This window comes from Esox lucius, chromosome 19, assembly GCF_011004845.1.
Source record: "Esox lucius isolate fEsoLuc1 chromosome 19, fEsoLuc1.pri, whole genome shotgun sequence".
In the NCBI taxonomy this organism is placed as follows: Eukaryota; Metazoa; Chordata; class Actinopteri; order Esociformes; family Esocidae; genus Esox; species Esox lucius.
In genome coordinates, this window is record NC_047587.1 from 43,878,282 (window position 1) to 43,897,760 (window position 19,479).

Below are 19,479 nucleotides of genomic sequence, written 5' to 3' on the forward strand. Positions count from 1 at the left end.
GTATGGGGCCAAGTATCGCGAGATCTTGGCAGACAACCTCCTTCCCTCAGTAAGAGCATTGAAGATGGGTCGTGGCTGGGTCTTCCAGCATGACGACCCGAAACACACAGCCAGGGCAACTAAGGAGTGGCTCCTTAAGAAGCATCTCAAGGTCCTGGAGTCTCCAGACCAGGTCTCCAGACCTGAACCCAATAGAAAATCTTTGGAGGGAGCTGAAAGTCCATATATCGCCCAGCGACAGCCCTGAAACCTGAAGGATCTGGATTAGGTCTGTATGGAGGAGTGGGCGAAAATCCCTGCTGTAATGTTTGCAAACCTGGTCAAGAACTACAGGAAACGTATGATCTCTGTAATTGCAAACAAAGGTTTCTGTACCAAATATTAAGTTCTGCTTTTCTGATGTATCAAATGCTTATGTCATGCAATAAAATGCAAATTAATTATTTAAAAATCATACAATGTGAATTTCTGGATTTTTGTTTTAGATTCCGTCACTCACAGTTGAAGAGTACCTATGATAAAAAATTTGACTTGTACATGTTTTGTAAGTAGGAAAACCTGCAAAATTGGCAGTGTATCAAATACTTGTTCTCCCTACTGTACTTACAGCCTGCACTGTATGTCAGACTGCCTTTAAAGACATTGGTGTAGGAATATGAAAGGAGAACTGTGACATTGACAATGGGAGGGATGTTGTGAAAATGTAAAGTGGTTGTTGCTTAATTCATTTTTGAACCTATTGATGTGGGGTTCCTACATTAAATATATATTTTCAAGAATATAACATATACATTTCACTTGAACTTAGTTCAACACTCATACCAAATCAGAACTTATAGGCATGCTTGATTTACACCATCATTGCTTTCTGTTTTTATTTGCATTTTATGCAGCATCCCAGCTTTTTTGGAAACAGGGTGGTAATATGGATGTCATGGCTGTTATATAAATATCCCACTGGTTACATTTCTTTAGGCCTATTACTCAACAATTACAGAAACATTGGTGAAGAGGATGAATTTTGCTTTATTCAGAGAATTAATAAAGAATGAAAGACGTTAGGTTGGGAGGAGCCAGGGTTTATGAGTGAGCCCTCCACCGACAGTCATTAGCTTTGTGTGTGTTTGTGTCTGTGTGTGTTTGTACATGTGCATTTTGTCTAAAGCCCCTGGCCTCACATTCCTGTGTGAGATATCTGAGAAAACAAACAGATATATGATAAGCTACAGGGAGAATGACAAACACGCCACACACCACACAGCTGCTGACAGTCTGTAGTCTCCATCCAAGGATGTGTGTGTGTGTTTAAATTTCTGTGCATACATGAACCAGTCTGCGAATTGTCATAAGTGGGACCTTCTGTTAGCCCTGGTTGGATTTCAATAGCGTTTTCGCTGCTTTCGCCAGGGTCATAGTTCCATGAGTCCTTATCGCCGTGTTAACCGTTTCTATCCCTCAACTCAGGGAACTACGAAATGGTGAGCCTACTCCTCGCCAGGGGGGCGGACCCTCTGTCCAAGGCCCATGGCGGCAACGCTCTAACATCATCCCTCTACGAGGACATGAACTGCTTCAGTCACGCGGCTGCGCACGGACACAGGTATGGCGGCCCCAACCAAGCAGGTTCTCTTTAACAGCACCCGCGGATAGCGCATAACCAGGCCAGGAATGACCAAAGCGACACTGTGGATTTGGAATCTCGTATCACGTTGCTCTGACCACCTTAAGTACAGGAAGGAAGCGCTTGTGGGTAGTTGGATGAAGCCGATTTTAATCAAACTAGCACGTTAGTATATGGGTCTTGTTGACCTGCGCCGGACTAACAGGGTTAACTGAGTTAGGGGCTGAGGAAGTGTGTTAGGGAGTTTGAGTGTTAGGGAGTAAGGGACATTCCATTCATAGCATCTGCCAGAGGCCAAATGTTGAGAAGAGCACTCCGCCAGTTCCTCGTGGTTGTGTGTTTAAGGGGTCGGGATACAGACTTAATTTACAGATGTCTGTATACGTGTGAAAGATGATGTGACCTGATGTGAGCTATTCATGAAACTTTGAGGTTAGTGGATCTAAACCTGAGAGCCTTCTAATATCACATCTTTTCAGTTCCTTTTCACTCACCCTCCCTCTTTGCCCACACCTGCCTCCCACACTCTAAATCTCTCTCCCTCCCCCTCTCTATTTCGCAGGAACGTGTTGCGCAAGCTGCTCACCCAGCGCCAGCAGGTCAAGGGGGACGTCCTTTCCCTAGCAGAGATCTTGGCCGAGGGCGTGGAAGAGGAGGATGCCTGCCCTCTTCCCCCTCTCCCCAGCCTGCCTCCCTTGGCCCCGGGGGGCTTGTCCGAGGGTGGCATTCCACGGATGTGCAAGGCCAGAATGAAGGCCCTGCAGGAGGCTAGCTATTACAGTGCTGAGCATGGCTACCTGGACGTCACCATGGAACTACGGGCACTGGGTATGTAGTGATATGAAATGGGAACATAATGGTAGCTAAAGCAAAATATTGCGTCAGTAATGAAAAGTCGCTGGTTCTAATTCCGGAGCCGACCGGTTAAAACAAATCTATCGCTCTGGCTGACATTAACTGCAAAATGACTAAACTGTACATTAAATCAATCAAAAATATGCTCAATATTTCTGTATGCAAATCACATTATGCTTTGCTGCTGAGGGATTGAATAGGAAAATAGGAAAATAGGAAAAAAAATATAAATAGGAAAAAAAACACAGCCAGCAAGCCATTATGCTTTTAAGAGTGAGGATGTTTCACCCTACACTGAATGGGTTTGGAGTGAAACTGGATGACGGAAAGTGTTATCTAATTTGTCCAGGCGTCCCATGGAAGCTGCATGTGTGGCTGGAGTCCCTGCGCATGGCCCAGCAGCAGTCCAGGTCCTCAGTCACTCTGTCGCTCCTCCGAGAGTTCACCTCCATCCGGGAGGAGGACTACTGCCAGGAGCTGGTCTCTGTGGGTCTACCCCTCATGTTCACCATCCTACGCACCACCAAGGTAAGGGTGTCCTACCTCACTTCATATACCTCCAAGACGTGGGTTTAGATACCACTCCAATTTGGTTCCATAGTACTTGATTGAAAACAGTAAACCCAGTCCATCTGACACTCGAGGCAAACTGGGGAAATATACAGTACCTTTCAACTGGGATAATGTGCATTGAAATAAAATGAATAGAACATGAGTCCCCATTCAAACAATCTATTTGTCAGCTCCTTCTATTCCTATGCTTTCTCCCCCAATCTAACAGGCGAAATCCAGATGGGTAAATACTGAAAGACCAAACCTAGACTTTGAATCTATTCTTACCAGTTTCCTTTCTTTCCCCTCTCAGAACGAGGCCATCACCCAGCAGCTGGCGGCCATCTTTAGTCACTGCTTCGGTTTGGCGCCATTACCGGTCATTCCGGAGATGAAGGCAACCCTCTCAGCACAGCTGGGTAATAGATTTATTCTTTTTTTAATTTTGACAGAATTTAGGAGCGGTGTCCTATCACAACATTTGAGTTTGGCTTTTTATTGCATTTTATATAGGTCAAGACTCAGAGTATTGTAATAGTATATAATACACTACAGTTTTGATAAAGTTATGGGGAGATACAGTTGTGCTCAAAAGTTTGCATACTCTTGGAGAATTGATAATATACAGCTCTGGAAAAAATAAAGAGACCATGCAGCTTTTTCTTTCTTTCATTCTTTCTTTCTTTCCTTTCCAAAAAAGTCAACAAGGAAGGTTTTGAGTGAGGAACAGAATCATACTGTTGATTCCATTAATCATCGATTCCGTTAAGAGACCACTGCAAATGTAATGCTTTTGTTCCTCGCTCAAAACTTTCCTTTTCAACTTTTTTGGAAAGGAAAGAAAAAGGTGCAGTGGTCTCTTAATTTTTTCCTGAGCTGTATGTACCATTTGTAAAGAAAACACGAGTGAGCAGGCAAAACACACTTTTATTTCTTATGGGATTCACATTCCCATAAGAGGTCATAACAGAATGGCACAATCATAAAACAAAACATGGCAACAATGAAAAAATTCTGCATACCCTTAGTTCTTAATACTGTGTATTGCCCCATTTAGCATCAATGACTGTGTGCAGTCTTTTGTAATAGTTGTCTATGAGGCCCTGAATTCTATTTTGGTCTCGTCACTCCAAATTGCAAGTATGCCAGATGCTGTGAGGTGTGTCAAGGTGTTATATTGGCATTTGCAAGACTTTATTACATTGTTACGCAGGTCTTTTGACAGTTATTTTCAGCTCCCCATGGCTCGGTATCTAGCCTGCGCAGTGCAGGTCAGTAGTCAGAAGTCGGCTGTGAGGTTATTGTATGCAAAGGTTTGCGTATAGACCACATTGTAAGTTTTCGTCCCAGCACCACACTACACCATTGCTTCAATTTTGCCTGAATGTTTCAAACAGCATCCAAGTCTGGGATTTCCTCACTGTCGTCCGATTCATCTTCTGAATCAAGGCATCATTGTCCTGCAGAAAGTAGTATCTCACAACTTTTTCCCACTGAGATTTGTTGATAACACCAGCTAAATTAAGGGCAGCAATGTGGTTCACAGCTGTAGCAACACAATCTCAGTTGTCAACTTTTGAAAAACCCCGGTTTTCAATTCTACTGAACAACTATGGGCGTTATGACAGAAACTGGTGATTTGTCAGACCAATCAGAACTCAGTATCTCAGCATGTCCAGCCCCTTATTTTCCACTGGTAAAACAAGGGTTTGAGTTAAAATTTGTATTCATATCTACACTTCGCATACTAGTTTGTTATTAAGTCTCATTAAAGTTCACATCTTCAAGAAGGCATTTCTGCAAAAAGGCTAAATGTCCCAGAACGTTTTTCTTCTTACAAACGGCTCTCCTGAAAAGGAGTGATATGCGACATACGCCCTGAATTCTGTCACAATTATATTTGTTCGCACAGGCCTCACCGTGTAGGGATATTATCTCCTAGTGAGTGCCAAATGAGGCTTCATTAACGTTATTTTAGCAGCAGGATATTATGCTGGCAGCACTCAGATTTTCTTTTTCAAAATAAAAGCAATCATTGATCTTTTACAAGGCAATATAGTTAACAATCTAGTCTGTAAAAAAGAACATATAAGAACAACATTGGAACGGACATTAAACATAAAATTTAGACATTGGTGACCAAATGTCAAATTGGTGACCGATTAAATTGTTAAATATATTGCTTTATACAGCTCTGGAAAAATTAGGAGACCACTGCAAAATTATTAGTTTCTCTGGTTTTACTATCCATAGGTATGAGTTTAAGTAAAATGAACATTTTTGTTTTATTCTATAAACTACTGACAACATTACACCCAAATTCCAAATAAAAATATTGTCATTTAGAGTATTTATTTGTAGAAAACAACAACTGGTCAAAATAACCAAAATAAATGCATTGTTTTCAGACCTCAAATAATGCAAAGAAAACAAATTCATATTCATTTTCAACAACAAAATACTAATGTTTTAACTTAAGAAGAGTTCAGAAATCAATATTTGGTGGAATAACCCTGATTTCTAATTACAGCTTTCATGCGTCTTGGTATGCTCTCCACCAGTCTGTGACATTGCTGTTGGGTGACTTTATACCACTCCTGGCGCAAAAATTCAAGTAGCTCAGCTTTGTTTGATGGCTTGTGACCATCCATCTTCCTCTTGATCAAATTCCAGAGGTTTTCAATGGGGTTCAGGTCTGGAGATTGGGCTGGCCATGACAGGGTCTTGATCTGGTGGTCATCCATCCACACCTTGATTGACCTGGCTGTGTGGCATGGAGCATTGTCCTGCTGGAAAAAACAATTCTCAGAGTTGGGGAACATTGTCAGAGCAGATGGAAGCAGGTGTCCTTCCAAGATAACCTTGTACTTGGCTTGATTCATGTGTCCTTCACAAAGACAAATCTGCCCGATTCCAGCCTTGCTGAACCATCCCCAGATCATCACAGATCCTCCACCAAATTTCACAGTGGGTGCGAGACATTGTGGCCTCTCCAGGTTTCCTTCTAACCATTAGACGACCAGATGTTGGGCAAAGCTGAAAATTTGACTCGTCAAAGAAGATGACCTTACTCCATTCCTCTACGGTCCAATTCTTATGGTCTTTTGCATACTCTTTTCTGGATGGAAGCAACCTGAAGCTCACTATATCCCTCTGCCAGTAAAGACAAAATTGAACCCTTCTTTTCCTCACTCAAAGCTTTTCTTTTCAACCCGTTTGTCATGCTGAATAGTAATTGTTTAATTCAAATTACCTTTGAGGTACTACTTGCACTGTTTTTGCCATCCAGCTGGTCCTATTACAATTCAGGGCGTATGTCGCATATCACTCCTTTTCAGGATAGTGATGACCACAGCAGTGGTTTTTATTCTTTTCCTCATTAAATTAGATTTGGTTCAGGTAATCACCTAATCAGTACCTCATTCATTAAAATTAGGTGTGCCTGTGTTGGAATTTAACAGACACTGGATGGAATGGCTGCCATACATGTAGAGATGCTGATTTAAGGAAAATTTGGAGTGGTCTCTTAACTTTTTCCAGAGCTGTATATTTCAATGATGGCTTTTATTAGTAAAAAGACAATCTGAGTTAGCACTGCTAGCATAATATCCTGCTGCTAGAAGTACGGTAATGAAGCCTCGAATGGCCATCACTCTTAGCTCCACCAGAAATGTCCTCTGAATGTAGTCACTTCAATCACTTTTTATCTGATTAAATATCTGTTTTATTTTTTAGGTTTTAGCAACTCTGTCATTTGACACTAAGAGTATTTGTTAATGTGTTTTGTCCTTGTCATATCATTGTAATTAATTAAATAGATATGTAATGGAATTTAGTTCAAAACTTCCGACAACTCCAGTGGAAATTGATTTGTTTTTCCTTGATTCCCCAGACCCTCACTTTCTAAATAATCGGGAGATGTCAGATGTGACGTTTATGGTGGAGGGGAAACCTTTCTATGCCCACAGAGTTCTGCTGATCACTGCTTCTGACAAGTGAGTGGAGTAATGGGTGTACAGAGCTGAGGTTTGAAAGTAATGTTCTGGACAGAGGGACAAAAATGCCAGTGCACACAGAACAAAATTAACTCAATCTGCTATAATACTTTTTTTGTTTCAGTTTACAATATTTATTAAGGCCCACTCTTATATTAAAAAATAAATAAAAATAAACTGCTACTGTGTATATACTCAAATACATTTTTGTTTGAAAAAGTCCTACCAATAACTGCCTCATATAGATGAATTGATGATTGTGGCCTTGCAACCCTCAATAGTATTCTCAGAAATGAGTGTAGCGTTCATACTGAATATGGGGTGAAGGGGGGGGATACCGATAAAATGAATGACAACCAGGGTGTTCACATTGATGACCATTGTCTAAACTTTCTCTGTGATGCTCAGGTTCAAGTCTTTGCTGGCTTCATCAGGTCAAGATGGAAAAAAAGACATTGAGATCAGTGACTTCAAGTACAACGTCTTCCAGGTATCTCAATGAGCTTACACCACAGAGATCTTGCTTTAATTCCCAACTCTCTGTTTTGTATCATGTAGAGATTTAGTTATATGTTTAGTTATTTCCCCATAGACCCAGATTGACTAGAAACTATCTTTATCTCAGCCTGCATTTAGATTGAGCAATTTTGTAACGGTTGTGACAGATGGTGGAAGTAGTCGCAGGCAGGATGAAGAGATGTATGGAGATGTATGAGGCAAAGGACAATGAGCAGAGAGAGAAGCAGATAAAGTGGGGAGAACAAGTATTTGATACACTGCCAATTTTGCAGGTTTTCCCACTTATAAAGCATGTAGAAGTCTGTAATTTTTATCATAGGTACTTTTCAACTGTGAGTGACGGTATCTAAAACAAAAATCCAGAGAATCTCATTGTATGATTTTTAAGTAATTAATTTGCATTTTATTGCATGACATAAGTATTTGATACATCAGAAAAGCAGAACATAATATTTGATACAGAAACCTTTGTTTGCAATTACAAAGATCATACGTTTCCTGTAGTTCTTGACCAGGTTTGCACACACCGCAGCAGGGATTTTCGCCCACTCCTCCATACAGACTCCTTCAGGTTTTGGGTCTGTCGCTGGGATAATACGGACTTTCAGCTCCCTCCAAAGATTTTCTATTGGGTTCAGGTCTGGAGACTTGGTCTGGAGATTCCAGGACCTTGAGATGCTTCTTAAGGAGCCACTCCTTAGTTGCCCTGGCTGTGTGTTTCGGGTCGTCATGCTGGAAGACCCAGCCACGACCCATCTTCAATGCTCTTACTGAGGGAAGGAGGTTGTCTGCCAAGTTCTTGCGATACTTGGCCCCATACATCCTCCCCTCAATACGGTGCAGTCGCCCTGTCCCCTTTGCAGAAAAGCATCCCCAAAGAATGATGTTTCCACTTCCATGCGTCACAGTTGGGATGGTGTTCTTGGGGTTGTACTCATCCTTCTTCTTCCTCCAAACACTGCGAGTGGAGGCAGATGTCCTTACACAGCTCTCTGGTCTTGGCCATTGTGGAGAGGTTGGAGTCTGTTTGATTGAGTGTGTGGCAGGTGTCTTTTATACAGGTAACAAGTTCAAACAGGTGCAGTTAATACAGGTAATGAGTGGAGAACAGGAGGTATTGTTGTTTTCCCGTGATCATCAAATAACTTGCACATAGGACGTGGGGCCGCCCTCCCGTGGGCTCACCACCCACAGGAGGGACCATAAGGGGCCGGTGCGAAGAGGATCGAGCGGCAGTCGAAGGCAGGGGCCTAGACAACCCGATCTCTGGACACGGAAACTAGCTCTAGGGACGTGGAATGTCACCTCGCTGGCGGGGAAGGAGCCTGAGCTAGTGCGTGAGGTTGAGAGGTTCCGATTAGAGGTAGTCGGGATCACCTCTACGCACGGCTTGGGCTCTGGAACCACACTCCTTGAGAGAGGATGGACTCTTCACCACTCTGGAGTTGCCCATGGTGAGAGGCGGCGGGCTGGTGTGGGTTTGCTTATAGCTCCCCAGATCTGCCGCCATGTGTTGGAGTTTACCCCGGTGAACGAGAGGGTCGTTTCCCTGCGCCTACGGGTCGGGGATAGGTCTCTCACTGTTGTTTGTGCCTACGGCAGTGCAGAGTACCCGACCTTCTTGGAGTCTCTGGGAGGGGTGCTGGAAGGGGTGCTGGAAAGTGCTCCGACTGGGGACTCTATTGTTCTACTGGGGGACTTCAACGCCCACGTGGGCAACGACAGTGACACCTGGAGGGGCGTGATTGGGAGGAACGGCCCCCCTGATCTGAACCCGAGTGGTGTTCAGTTATTGGACTTCTGTGCTAGTCACAGTTTGTCCATAACGAACACCATGTTCAAGCATAAGGGTGTCCATCAGTGTACGTGGCACCAGGACACCCTAGGCCGCAGGTCGATGATCGACTTTGTTGTCGTCTCATCTGACCTGCGGCCGTATGTCTTGGACACTCGGGTGAAGAGAGGGGCGGAGCTGTCAACTGATCACCACCTGGTGGTGAGTTGGATCCGATGGCGGGGGAGAAAGCTGGACAGACTTGGCAGGCCCAAGCGTACTGTAAGGGTCTGCTGGGAACGTCTGGCCGAGTCTCCTGTCAGAGAGATCTTTAACTCCCACCTCCGGCAGAGCTTCGACTGGATCCCGAGGGAGGTTGGAGATATTGAGTCCGAGTGGACCATGTTCTCCACCGCCATTGTCGAAGCGGCCGCTCGGAGCTGTGGCCGTAAGGTCTCCGGTGCCTGTCGAGGCGGCAATCCCCGAACCCGGTGGTGGACACCGGAAGTAAGGGATGCCGTCAAGCTGAAGAAGGAGTCCTATCAGGCCTGGTTGGCTTGTGGAACTCCTGACGCAGCTGACGGGTACCGACAGGCCAAGCGGGCTGCAGCCCGGGTGGTTGTGGAGGCAAAAACTCGGGCCTGGGAGGAGTTCGGTGAGGCCATGGAGAAGGACTATCGGCTGGCCTCGAAGAGATTCTGGCAAACCATCCGGCGCCTCAGGAGAGGGAAACAGTGCCCTACCAACGCTGTTTACAGTAGAGGTGGGCAGCTGTTGACCTCAACTGAGGATGTCGTCGGGCGGTGGAAGGAATACTTCGAGGATCTCCTCAATCCCGCCGTCACGTCTTCCATTGAGGAAGCAGAGGATGAGGGCTCAGAGGTGGACTCGTCCATCACCCGGGCTGAAGTCACCGAGGTGGTTAAGAAACTCCTCGGTGGCAAGGCACCGGGGGTGGATGAGATCCGCCCTGAGTACCTCAAGACTCTGGATGTTGTGGGGCTGTCTTGGCTGACACGCCTGTGCAACATCGCGTGGCAGTCGGGGACAGTGCCTCTGGGATGGCAGACCGGGGTGGTGGTCCCTCTTTATAAGAAGGGGGACCGGAGGGTGTGTTCCAACTATAGGGGGATCACACTTCTCAGCCTCCCCGGGAAAGTCTATGCCAGGGTTCTGGAGAGGAGAATACGGCCGATAGTAGAACCTCGGATTCAGGAGGAACAGTGTGGTTTTCGTCCAGGCCGCGGAACACTGGACCAGCTCTATACCCTCTACAGGGTGATGGAGGGTTCATGGGAGTTTGCCCAACCAGTCCACATGTGTTTTGTGGATTTGGAGAAGGCATTCGACTGTGTCCCTCGTGGCATCCTGTGGAGAGTGCTTCGGGAATATGGGGTCCTGGGTCCTTTGCTAAGGGCTGTCAGGTCCCTGTACGACCGAAGCAGGAGCTTGGTCCGCATTGCCGGCAGTAAGTCAGACTTGTTCCCTGTGCATGTTGGACTCCGGCAGGGCTGCCCTTTGTCACCGGTTCTGTTCGTAATTTTTATGGACAGAATTTCTAGGCGCAGCCAGGGGCCGGAGGGTGTCAGGTTTGGGGACCACACGATTTCGTCTCTGCTCTTTGCGGATGATGTTGTCGTGTTGGCCCCTTCAAGCCAGGACCTTCGGCATGCACTTGGACGGTTTGCAGCCGAGTGTGAAGCGGTGGGGATGAAAATCAGTACCTCCAAATCCGAGGCCATGGTCATCAGTCGGAAAAGGGTGGCTTGCCCACTTCAGGTTGGTGGAGAGTGCCTGCCTCAAGTGGAGGAGTTTAAGTATCTAGGGGTCCTGTTCACGAGTGAGGGAAGGATGGAACGGGAGATTGACAGACGGATCGGTGCAGCTTCTGCAGTAATGCGGTCGATGTATCGGTCTGTCGTGGTGAAGAAAGAGCTGAGCCGTAAGGCGAAGCTCTCGATTTACCGGTCAATCTACATTCCTACTCTCACCTATGGTCATGAGCTTTGGGTCATGACCGAAAGGACAAGATCCCGGATACAGGCGGCCGAAATGAGCTTTCTCCGCAGGGTGGCTGGGCGATCCCTTAGAGATAGGGTGAGAAGCTCGGTCACCCGGGAGGAGCTCAGAGTAGAGCCGCTGCTCCTCCACATCGAGAGGGGTCAGCTGAGGTGGCTTGGGCATCTGTTTCGGATGCGTCCGGAACGCCTTCCTGGGAAGGTGTTCCGGTCCCGTCCCACCGGGAAGAGACCCCGGGGAAGACCTAGGACACGCTGGAGGGACTATGTCTCCCAGCTGGCCTGGGAACGCCTCGGTGTCCCCCCGGAAGAGCTGGAGGAAGTGTCTGGGGAGAGGGAAGTCTGGGCATCCCTGCTTAGACTGCTGCCCCCGCGACCCGGCCCCGGATTAAGCGGAAGATGATGCGATGCGATAGATTTCCTTGACTATCTAGCCAGGTAGCTGAATGAGGCGATGTAACCTACTTACATCGAAAGGTAGCCAACTCTGCATCAATGTTCACACAAACTTCAGCTCTCGCCATCAAATGCTGAATGTACCCTCTTTTGTCTTATGCTCAAGTTCCTTGCGTATATTTTCGTTTCTGGACCGTTCAGTGTAGGCAACATGAAGCCAAACCAAACTTGTCATTGGCCTTCACCTCACACACCTTCAAGGAAGTAAACGCCTATAAACATCCCGGCCTTCTACATTTTACTTGCAGCTATGGCACTGGGGAAAGTGTCAGTCCTGACACTCTGCCAGAGACTGTTTTTTAACGTTAACTGATGGGATGTAACGGTTATTATCAGATATTTTAAATGTTAAATGCTGCATAATGGCTGGCTCTTTGTTGTCCCTGTCGAAGTGTGCGTGGAACCTGTTCAACTCATGCGTCAGGTTTTGGAGTTGCTGTGGAAGTGTTCCTCAATCTGCAGTTTGTGGTCATTTTTAGCCATCTTGATGCCCCTTTTTAGATTGGCGTTGGATAAGTTGTAGACCTCTACATATTGTCGGGAATGAAAGCAGCGTTGCATGACTTAAGCAGTTGTCGGATCTCTCTGTTCATCCACGGCTTCTGGTTTAGGAAACTCTTTATTAGTTTATGGGTGGTGACATTGTTGGTGTAGATGTTGATGTAATCCAGAACAGAGGAAGCATATTTTTCAATGTCTGTATGGGAGTCAAGGGTGGCTTGAGTGGCAAACAAACTCCAGGGTGTGTGTTGAAGCTGATGCTATAGAAGTGAGTCTGACCCTTCTGGCCGCACTTTGACTGTCCTCACTGATGGTTTCACATGTTTGATGAGGGGTAAATACTTGGAGAGAAGTATTGAAAGGTGGCCAGATTGACCCAGGTGGGGGAGGGGAATGACTTTGTAAGCATCCGGGAATGTTTGTGTACACCTTGTTTAATACATATGGTCTAGTGTATTGTCTCCTTTGGTAGGGCAGGAGATATTCTGGAATTTGGGAAAAAACTTTTTCAGATTTGAATATTTGAAATACCCTGCAATCACCAAAACACCATCTGGGTGTTCTGTCTGCTAATGGCTGCCTGCTATTCTTTCATTGCTAGCTTAGCATTAGCATCTGGGGGTATGTATACTGCCTCAACAACAATAGATAGGCAAGTAAAAAGGCCTGCAATAACCCACATCCCAAGGAACAAAAAAACAGCAACCTAAATAGGATCCCCAATTAGAGGCAACGCAGGCCAGATGCCTGTAATTGGGGACACCTGACACAAAACACAGAGATGCCTAGAGGCATCCATTCTCTGTCCGGTCCTGACTATGACCCCGAGACCAGTGCAGAGATGGCTAGGGACATCCTCAAAGCCAGGACCTGATATATTTGAAACTTGCTTTTAAGTGCTTGGCTTTAACAGAAAGGGGTGAGAGTACAAATTTTGCCTGCAGGTACTACATTTAGTGCAGGAACTCTGCAATGGTTCTAAGATAATATTGGACAGGAGCTCAAGCAACGAATGTTTTTCCCTATCTTTATTCCCTCCCCTATCCATGAACAAATAATTTTGAATCATATATGATAATACTGCGGTATGTGCAATATTGCATTTTGGATGATCTGACAAAACATTTTTGTCATTCTCCAGATGATGATGTCATACCTGTATTGCGGAGGGACTGAGTCACTGAAGACCAATTTGTCTGACTTGTTGGAGGTAAGAATTCAAACACTAATTGGTCCTGCATGCGTCCTTTCCATTGCACATACCTTTTCACTCATCCCAGTCATATTTCTAACTTATTCAAAGGTACAGCGAATATCAATTGTCTACACACCCTTTTAGAAAATTCTGCTTTTATATACAGTACAGGCCAAACGTTTGGACACACCTTCTCATTCAATGCGTTTTCTTTATTTTCATGACTATTTACATTGTAGATTCTCACTGAAGGCATCAAAACTATGAATGAACACATATGGAATTATGTACTTAACAAAAAGTGTGAAAACATGTCTTATATTTTAGATTCTTAGATGCTATCAAAAAAGCAAAAGTAGCCACCCTTTGCTTTTTTGATAGCGCTGCAAACCCTTGGTGTTCTCTCAATGAACTTCATGAGGTAGTCACCTGAAATGGGTTTCACTTCACAGGTGTGTCTGTCACGGAGCAGGTGTAGTGGAGTGTGTAGAAAAACTTGGAGCCAAACGCAGGGAGGCGATAAACAAACTGTATTTTCAAATAAATCAAACACAAAGGCACGCTATAATACGGCGATCAAAACGCTCAAACGAACGTGCCTCTCTCCACAATAGAAAGACATAGAACAATACCACACAAAGACACCCAGAAACACAGGAACTAATATAGGCAACTTAATGAGGGAATGAACACCAGGTGTGTGCAATAACAAGACATGACAGTGCCGTGGGAGGAGGAGCGGCGTGGCTAGAAGACCGGCGACAACGCACGCCGAATACCACGTCGGGGGGGATGGCGGGTGTCCTCCACTCGCGTCCTCGTTACAGTGTCAGGGTTAATTAGTGGAATTTTTTCCCCTTATTAATGGGGTTGGGACCATCAGTTGTGTTGTGCAGAACTCAGGTTGATACACTGCCGACAGCCCTATTGAACAACTGTTAGAATTCATATTATGGCAAGAACCAATCAGCTAGGTAAAGAGAAACGAGTGGCCATCATTACTTTAACAAATGAAGGTCAGTCAGTCCGGAAAATTGTGAAAACTTTGAATGTGTCCCCAAGTGCAGTCGCAAAAACCATCAAGCGCTACAACGAAACTGACTCACATGAGGACCGCCCCAGGAAAGTAAGACCAAGAGTCACCTCTGCTGCTGAGGATAAGTTAATGCGAGTCACCAGCCTCAGAAATCGCAGGTTAACAGCAGCTCAGATTAGAGATCAGCTGAATGCCACGCAGAGTTCTAGCAGCAGACACATCTCTAGAACAACTGTTAAGAGGAGACTGTGCAAATCAGGCCTTCATGGTCAAGTAGCTGCTAGGAAACCACTGCTAAGAAGAGGCAACAAGCAGAAGAGATTTGTTTGGGCCAAGAAACACAAGGAATGGACATTAGACCAATGGAAATATGTGCTTTGGTCTGATGAGTCTAAATTTGAGATCTTTGGTTCCAACCGCTGTGTCTTTGTGTGATGCAGAAAAGGTGAACAGATGGATTCTACCAGTGGGGATTTCTTTAAGACTGCAAGGGAAGCTCGGCTTCCCCTATAATGTCAAAAAACTATGGTCAAATATGTACTATTGTGTAAAAAATGTATTGACAAAAAATGCTACAGGTCGGCTGACTCGATTTTATTCTCATACAATCCCGCAGCGTCACAGTGCATTTCCCTGTTTCAAGCCGAGCGTCCATTGACTTCAATATTTCTTGATATTTGTTTGGCGAAAAAAAAATGTTAAAAAAAATATATATATTGTTCTGTTACAAAATTAAACATTATTGTCTGGGGTCCAAAAGACCCCAAAGACCCTGAGTGTCACTACAAATGAAGACCATCAGAGGGTTATAATGTAGGCCGAAAATGAGCTTCCCCTCTTTGAAAGACCAGCAGCCGCCACTGGATTCTACATGCCTGGTTCCCACCGTGAAGAATGGAGGAGGAGGTGTGATGGTGTGGGGGTGCTTTGCTGGTGACACTGTTCGGGATTTATTCAAAATTGAAGGCATGCTGAACCAGCATGGCTACCACAGCATCCTGTAGCGACATGCCATCCCATCCGGTTTGCGTTTAGTTGGACCATCATTTATTTTTCAACAGGACAATGATCCCAAACACACCTCCAGGCTGTGTAAGGGCTATTTGACCAAGAAGGAGAGTGATGGAGTGCTGCGCCAGATGGCCTGGCCTCCACAGTCACCGGACCTGAACCCAATTGAGAAGGTTTGGGGTGAGCTGGACCCCAGAGTGAAGGCTAAAGGGCCAACAAGTGCTAAGCATCTCTGGGAACTCCTTCAAGACTGCTGTAAAACCATTTCAGGTGACCACCTCTTGAAGCTCATCAAGAGAATGCCAAGAGTGTGCAAAGCAGTAAGCAGAGCAAAGGGTGGCTACTTTGAAGAAACTAGAATATAAGACATGTTTTCAGTTATTTCACACTTTTTTGTGTATTAGTACATAATTCCACGTGCTCATTCATAGTTTTGATGCCTTCAGTGAGAATCTACAATGTAAATAGTCATGAAAATAAATGCATTGAATGAGAAGGTGTGTCCAAACATTTGGCCTGTACTGTATGTAAAGGCTGAAATAAAGACAAATCATGTCAGACCTGTTTTCACATCTAAAAATATCTTGTAACAATATTTAAGTGATAAACAAACTGATCTTCTGTCTGCAAATGTATAAATACTTGCAGGCATCATTGTGCACAGTCATTATAATGTTGATATTACAGTATGTAGGTTTATATTTAACCAATCACATTCCAAATCATGTTAATGTCATCTGCTGTCACCTCACATTTTCAAGGAAGAGTGGGATTATGTAGCAAAATCCAGAGTTCTGGATTGACACAGATCAAACCAACTTTTGGATTTTATTAATATCAGTTTGAGGAACAATTGAAAAGAGTTGACTTGAAGACCTTGCAAGGTTTCCTCCAATGATGAAACCCTAAATAATTCTCTGAGACGGTTTTCACGTTCAAGTATATAGACCTAGTTCACCATTATAGTAAGACTCGTTCATTTTAATTATTCTGTTATTTTCTTGCCTAAAACATTCCAGCATGCTTGTTTTGTCAGACAAAAAATACTGAAAGGATTGCAACCCTAAAAACTTGACATATAGCTTTCACTAATCTGCTGTGGTTGGTGTTCCTCAGCTGCTGTCAGCGGCCAGCACCTTCCAGCTGGGGGCGCTACAGAGACACTGTGAGATTATCTGCTCCCAGAGCATCAACTTGGACAATGCGGTCAGCATCTACAGGATGGCCAAGGTGAGGATTAGAGATTAGAGATTAGAGAGATCAGGGGCCGTTATGTTTTTGGAGTCTCACATGACAAGTATCTCTTACACTAACCCTCTATTTAGGGAAATAACAGTGATTCTATAATATTTGCATGTGGTTTTTTAAAAAGTACCTTGGGAAAAATAGCTCCTGCAAATTGTAAAATAATTGTTTTGAGTGAATCGAACCATATTGTGTGTGTGTGTCTCTCCCTCTCTCTCTCTCTCTCCCTCTCTCTCTCCCTCTCTCTCTCTCTCTCTCTCCCTCTCTCTCTCTCTTTCTCTGTCAGGCCCACGGTGCGTCAGAACTAAGTTTGTTCTGCGAAAGCTTTTTCCTGCAGCACATGGCATGTCTCCTGGAGAGAGAGTCCTTCCGCTCCCTGCTCCTGGGGAACCCAGTGACCCGCTGGGCGACTGGGACTGGATCGGGGCCCAAGAAGTATGCCCCCAGGATAGATTCACCGCTGGAGGAACTGGAGACAACCCTGGCTCGCCGACTACGCTCTCTCTACATCAGCTCCCGCGTCTGAATTCAGGAAGTGGATAACGATGAGAGGAAATGAACGACGAGTACTTCAGCGATTATGGGCGGATTAGGAGTATGTCTCAAGCGTCTGGGGAGAGGTTGCCCTTAGATCTCAGATCAGATTGCCAACATGCGATCGTGACCGTTATCCTGACTGGAAAAAATACTCTGGAACTGACCTTGGGTCATTGTCTAGGGGCTTCTTTGAAGAGGGACAGGAGAGAGTAGGGATACCATGACTGCTTGATAATAAATTTTGCTACACGGACATAATCTGGTGCTGCACCTTCAGTACTTAGCTAGTTGGCATTTACATTAGTTATATAATGGATTGGTGGAATAGTGAACAGGACGGTCTGTCTCTGTGTGTTCTTGTCATGTTTCGTCTCATCTTTCTCCATGGCTCCGGAAGCTTGTGTGGAAAGACAAAAATTATTCTGATCGCTAGAACTCTGCTGCCTCTCAGTGGACAACACCTATAAAAGTCTCAATTCAGAAAGAAAGTGACTACAATATACATGCAAGTATTTCCATGCTTCACATAAAAGGTAAAATGGTTGTGATGGAATGTGAAACATTATTCTAAAAGATGAAGGGGCTGGATTTTTCTCTTCTCTATTATCTCCTTCAGAGTGGTGATGGCTATGGGAGAGAAATGGGTGGATTTGAGACCACCCCAATGAATATAAGCTTTTTGTGGATTTTAAAAGTGGATTCCCAAGTGCTTTTTTTTTACAGTGTATCTTCTTTATACTTTTTTTAGTATTATGAGAGAAGAGAAAAAATTGACATTTTCTATTTAAAGAAAAACAAGATGAGAGTATTTAACGAGGAGTTCCCTTTTTGTTTGTGTTTTCATTTTGGGCAGATAATTATTGTTATTAATGTAAGAACCTTTTGTGTAGTCAGAAAATTCCAGGCCTTGTAAATGGTATGGAATGTTATAGAAAGTTGGGTAGATTTCATTAAGTGCTAAACTAGACTAAAACATGTTTTGTCCAAAATGGAACAAATCTTTTTAATGAAAAAACATTCAATTTCAAAACGTTTTAAGTCTAATGAACACCGCCCTTTCAACCTAAAATAACAATTATATTATTTGCACACTTGAGCTAACCTAAACCTTGCTGTGCTTGTCCACATATTTTAACCCTTCCCAACAGGTTTCTTGCAATGATGGACGAAGAACCAGGCCAGCACAGTTCACCTTGGTTTGGTTAGGCACAGTGTAAGAAGGATGTGATTTGAATCAGCAACATCCTAAGTTAACCCTGCGTAAACTTTGCTTTGCTGCTTAATAGTTCTGTCATAAATTCTGTAATAAAGCATCAAGTCTGGCAAGCAATTGGTTTTGATGAATCTTCATTGTTGTTTTCAAATTTAAGGACTTTTGTTAGCCTGACTGCCAACAAAAGCAGTATTTGTCTTCTCTTTTGTCAACTCCTAATGGAGCAATGGAGTGGGCAAAAGCTCAAACATATCTAGTTCCAGGCTAAGAAGAAATATACTTAAAATATAAAATGAAATAATCATAAAATTGCTTTTTATTATAATTTAATACTTTACAGTATGCACTCTTTGAATCTAAACCTTGACATTTTCCAAGTCTAAAGTTAGCATGTCTTCTGCATTAGCGTACTGGTTCTGGGGTCCCATGTGCCAGTCAGCAGCAAAAAAAATGAAATGTATCCCTCCATGAGAGTTTTTTTGGGGCCAACATTAACATAGCTAGAATCGTGTGAATAAGACGCATGGGCATTTTGTTGAAAAGGTGTCACAGGGTGGCACCCCAAGTAGTTTCACACTCAGTTTGTGTTCCTGCTATGGACAGCGTAGTCCAACATTTCTGCTGGAGAAGAAATGTGAACTGGAAAAACAACAACAGATGCCCTCACTTCAAGGACCAAGTCCTGGCTCTCAATGTCCCCCAGCATCTGTTCCAAGTTCCTCAAACAATGAAAATTCAAACAAACAAATTGGTCCACCTGTGTGAACCTCTCGCTGACACTATTCAGTGATATTTCAACCAGAGGATGGAAGAAATCCTACTTAAACCATAAACTGCAGTACTGGAGTGACTTGAGTTTCCTCTGTGTCTTCAACACCACACTGTGGTGTTCTGTGTTGTTGATATCTGGGGTCCAGTCCATTATGATTTCTGCACTAAGTATCAACTTTT

At 44.3% G+C, this 19,479-nt stretch overlaps 1 protein-coding gene across 4 annotated transcripts in view; it reads left to right on the plus strand.

Annotated features, from left to right (window-relative positions):
- Positions 1–18,790, plus strand: part of abtb2b (ankyrin repeat and BTB (POZ) domain containing 2b) — a 95,185-nt gene extending 76,395 nt beyond the window's left edge. For all 4 annotated transcript variants that reach the window (XM_020044138.3, XM_020044137.3, XM_013131394.4 and 1 more), the window contains 9 exons: positions 1,465–1,600; positions 2,184–2,449; positions 2,826–3,004; positions 3,342–3,447; positions 6,921–7,023; positions 7,432–7,513; positions 13,433–13,501; positions 16,650–16,763; positions 17,065–18,790. In XM_020044138.3, coding sequence (XP_019899697.3) covers positions 1,465–1,600; positions 2,184–2,449; positions 2,826–3,004; positions 3,342–3,447; positions 6,921–7,023; positions 7,432–7,513; positions 13,433–13,501; positions 16,650–16,763; positions 17,065–17,304 — 1,295 coding nt within the window. In that variant the 3' untranslated portion in view covers positions 17,305–18,790. The remainder of the gene's footprint in view (positions 1–1,464; positions 1,601–2,183; positions 2,450–2,825; positions 3,005–3,341; positions 3,448–6,920; positions 7,024–7,431; positions 7,514–13,432; positions 13,502–16,649; positions 16,764–17,064) is intronic.
- The last annotated feature ends 689 nt before the right edge of the window (positions 18,791–19,479 follow it).